This window comes from Coffea eugenioides, chromosome 1, assembly GCF_003713205.1.
Source record: "Coffea eugenioides isolate CCC68of chromosome 1, Ceug_1.0, whole genome shotgun sequence".
Classification (NCBI taxonomy): domain Eukaryota; kingdom Viridiplantae; phylum Streptophyta; class Magnoliopsida; order Gentianales; family Rubiaceae; genus Coffea; species Coffea eugenioides.
In genome coordinates this window covers 41710587-41714702 of record NC_040035.1, presented here as the reverse complement: position 1 = coordinate 41714702, position 4116 = coordinate 41710587, and the positions used below count along the sequence as shown (strand labels likewise).

At 35.8% G+C, this 4116-nt stretch overlaps 1 protein-coding gene across 1 annotated transcript; it reads right to left on the bottom strand.

Moving 5' to 3' along the window:
- Nucleotides 1-1971: 1971 nt before the first annotated feature.
- Nucleotides 1972-3794, bottom strand: LOC113759449 (UDP-glycosyltransferase 74G1-like). Its single transcript, XM_027302029.1, has 2 exons — nt 3046-3794; nt 1972-2881 (listed from the first exon to the last, which is right to left on the bottom strand). Exons 1-2 carry the CDS (start codon nt 3685-3687, stop codon nt 2147-2149), a joined length of 1377 nt encoding a protein of 458 aa, XP_027157830.1. The 5' UTR covers nt 3688-3794; the 3' UTR covers nt 1972-2146.
- Nucleotides 3795-4116: the final 322 nt, after the last annotated feature.

Genomic DNA, 4116 nt, shown 5'->3' with positions numbered 1-4116 from the left:
AAAAATTTGGTTAAAAAATTACAAATTGGCGCAATTACTGATATAGATTCATAGGTAAATAAAAAACTAGAAAATTACAAACTAAATAGCAAATTAATTTCCATTGCTTTTGGTATATATTTAATTGCGGTTACATCTGTAAATCTACAGGCTAGTTTCAATTTGCTCCTCGCCAAAGTTTTAGGTAGTTACTATTTGTCTTATTTCTAAGGGTTAAAAATAAAAAACCCCCTGTGGTATACCTAATATGCAGAAAAGTCCCCCGTGGTTTCAAAACATACAAAACGACACCTCATGTTTTAAACTAAATTGTAAACTAACAGAATTCGTTAAACTTAACGAAAATGAGGGTCTCAGCCGTTAAACTTATCAGATTCCGTTAAGTTTACCGTTAAATTTATCAGATTCTGTTAAGTTTTCCGTTAAATTTACCAGATTCCGTTAAATTTAACGAATTTTGTTAGTTTACAATTTAGTTCAAAACATGAGGTGTCGTTTTATATGTTTTGAAACCACACGGGGCTTTTCTGTGTATTAGGTATACCACATGGAGTTTTTTTGATTTTAACCCTATTTCTAATAAAGATTCAATATATATATATATATATATATATATATTTCAACTTTTTTGTACAAAGATGCCCTTCTTGAAACTTTCTAAAGGTAGTTACTATTTTTTTTATCTTATATCTAATGACCATATATATCCTTTTCGTTTACTTAATTTCTTGACTATAAAAATGTTTTTTAGACCATAACATTCAGTTGAAACCTTTAAAATTTTTTCATAAGGTGAGAATTATTAATGAAGTAAACTACAGGAAAAATTTTTCGTGTGTCTTATACGTTAACTATACCTTATGATAATATGTTTTCGAGGTACATTTATGAGATGTAAACCAATACGAAATTTTACGTTTGAATATGTATTATGAAGTTGTAATATAGCTTTTTCTGTTTTTAGTTTCAAGCCGGGCCCCTGCTTGAGTGAGTACAGAAATTTTGAAAAGAAATGTAGGTGTTTGTGTTCTGGATCGTTCCTAACTTAAATTACGTACGAGGAAATTTGCTTTTGAATCTTCTAAGTACCATTACTGTTCAAGCTAGTTGCAACGTTTAAATCGGTTGAAGTATGACAAGGGCCTTTTCATTTTGTAGTATTTTCTATTGGAAAGAAACTTATGATTCTTTCGTCCCACGAGAATATCTTCTTTCCCAAATTGCATGTGGCTTTTTTCTTCCCCGTAATCCCACATGGATTCAGCTTTCTCTCGGCCGTCGCCATTCCCAACTTGGACTGATAATTGAAATTGCCAGCAAACCTTGCTCGGTTTCAGTTCGCACTGTAGGATCCAGTGTGATTGGATAGGAAATTATTTGAAATATAATTTAAAATAATTATCATAACACTTTTTGCGATGTAATATTTATGATATAAAAATATATGTTAAAAAATAAATTTGTGATACATCTTTTACAATGTAATATATATGAGATAAAAATGTGATTAAGAAGATAAAAAAAGATGTATTGAAAACATATTTAAAATATAAGTAAATAATATTTTTGGCAAATAACTCCCATCCGAACATGGACTTAGCTCCTCTCCGTTGGATTTTCTTTGTTTTCTACCGTGCACATTTGGATGATGTATTCATTTATTAACTTTGATGCATGACATTTGTATTCATTTATTAACCCTTTGGATGATGTATTCATTTATTAACTTTGATGCATGACATTTGTATTCATTTATTAACAAGGGTTAGGATTAATTAAACATAAAACGATCATTTCCATTTCTAATAAATGAAAACACATATACCATGCACTCATTCAAATGTGCATTGTCAAAAATGTAGAGAGAATCCACCTTAGAGGAGCCAAGTTCATCCAAACACACCCGAGAGAGGGAAAGACAGAAGACTTCACAAGTAGAAAAGTTAAGCACAATTTTCTGGTTGAAGAAACTAAAAAAATATAGAAGTTGCCTCATTTACTTCATATATTTCAAAGAAACACGAATCATGACATTGAATTTGTCAGTACAAGAAAATTATTACAAATATAAAAGTACTAAATTATTTATTACGAGAGTACTTTTTGAGGACAAGGTACGTTGCCCTTTTCAGTGTAGCATCTACGTCTACTTCTTGGCTTTCTGGCCTGCTAATCCGGCGACAAATTCATCAATGTTCTTATCAGAACTTCCACCGTCATCAATAGCTTCTTTAGCTAAAGCCTTCCATTCAATGGCATTCTCTTTAATCTGCTTTCCCTTTTCTCCCTCCATAATCTCGCTTATACAAGAAACTAACGTTTCCCTTCTCACAATTCCTTTCTCATCCGCATCAGCCTTTACACCAACCCCCCAAATGTCTACGAGAAACTTAGCATTGGTGGGCTGGTCTGTCCACTGCGGCGCTGCCACCACCGGCACCCCTAAACTCAACGCCTCTAGCACTGAATTGAAGCCGCAATGAGTAACAAAACAAGAGACAGATTCATGTGCCAACACCTCAAGCTGTGGACTCCATGTCACCACCAAACCTTTCTCGGATGTCTCCTCAGCAAATTTGCTTGGAAGCTTTTCCTTCTCAAATGTTCTCACGACCCACAAGAATTTGAATCCGCTTTCCTTCAAAGCTGAAGCTATTTCCTCCACTTGTTCTACGTCAATTTCTGTCCAGCTACCAAATGATACATAAACAACCGAGTCCTTAGGTTGACTATTTAGCCAGTTGATGCACAAGCTGGATTCCGGCTTGAAGAGATTTATTCCATAACCGATATCATCCTCAAGGCGTTTATCCAAGTAAATGGATGGAACTGTTGGACCGACTGTAATCACTCGCCAAAGTTTCGCCATCCAATTCAGCGCCTGTTTGATGATAACAACAAACAAAAAGAGATCAAAGTTGGTAGATTTTTTATACTGCGTAGAATTTAGGATCTCTGTAAGTCATACTCTTCTTGCTAAGAGAGAGGCTCAGTAAGTAGGAAAGGTGTATGCAGTATAGTTGTATAAGGGGAAGAAATGCTTACATCTTCCTCCAATTTGTGGAAATTGTTGAGGATGACCCAATCTGCTTGATCAACGTTGGAGAACTGATTGACAAGCAAGTGAAGAAAAGCAGGAGACGAATCGGGAAGGTAAACAAAGGATGGAGTTTCCTTTGGTTGGAGCAGTGGCAATCCAGGAAGGGAAATAGGTGAGTCTGAAAGAGGGACCGGTAGAAGTCCATGATAAACATTGTAGTAGATGCTGTTTACAGCACAAGTTTGAGTGAAAAAAGAAGCTGCAACAAGTCCAAATTGCTTAGCTACATCAAGAGCCCATGTCAAGAGTGAATCATAAATCACGGCCTGAACTGGTTCGCCCTTGTCTTCAAGCTTCCTGATAAGATCAGCCAACTTCTTTGAGCCGAAGGTGGCCAGTTTTTCAAGATAGGCCCCGGTGCTTTCAGCTGCCGCATAGCCACCTTCATCATGGCCATCTGAAATGGTCTCGAAGTTAATTGCGCTCTTGGGATCTGCGGGGATAGACTTGGAGATGAAGACGCTGTTGACAAAGGTGGTTTTGACACCTTTTGCCACCAAACGTTTACAGAATTGGAGCAAGGGGTTTATGTGGCCTTGGGCAGGATATGGCAGAACTAAAACATGAACTTTGGTGGAATTCATCATGACTTAATTCCTTTAAGTTTGCCCTTTTGTGTATGTTTCAGCTGTTTCCTGAACCTTGAGTACTCTCAAGTTTCTTCTTTTTCCTCGCGATAGCAACTCCAAGTCGATCTATAACTATGGTTGCATTTGTATGTTTGTTGTACCCTAGAACAGCGTAAGTTATGCATTGAATGCCAAGTGTCAATGTGTTATTGGAGGAAGCAGTTTATTTTTTGAATTTTGGGGTTTAAGGAGTGAAAAATGTCTATTTGAGACTTGGTATCCAAATTCAAAGGTTAATAGTTCCTTACTATTTAGGGGCTAATTGGTAACAATGGTTTAATTATTTTCATTTGTTCCTTTTGTTTGGTTTTTAATTGGTGGGAAAGATCAATTGAATCCTTTTATGAAAACTAGCTCTTTAAATAGTTGGTAACTATTCAGGGTTAT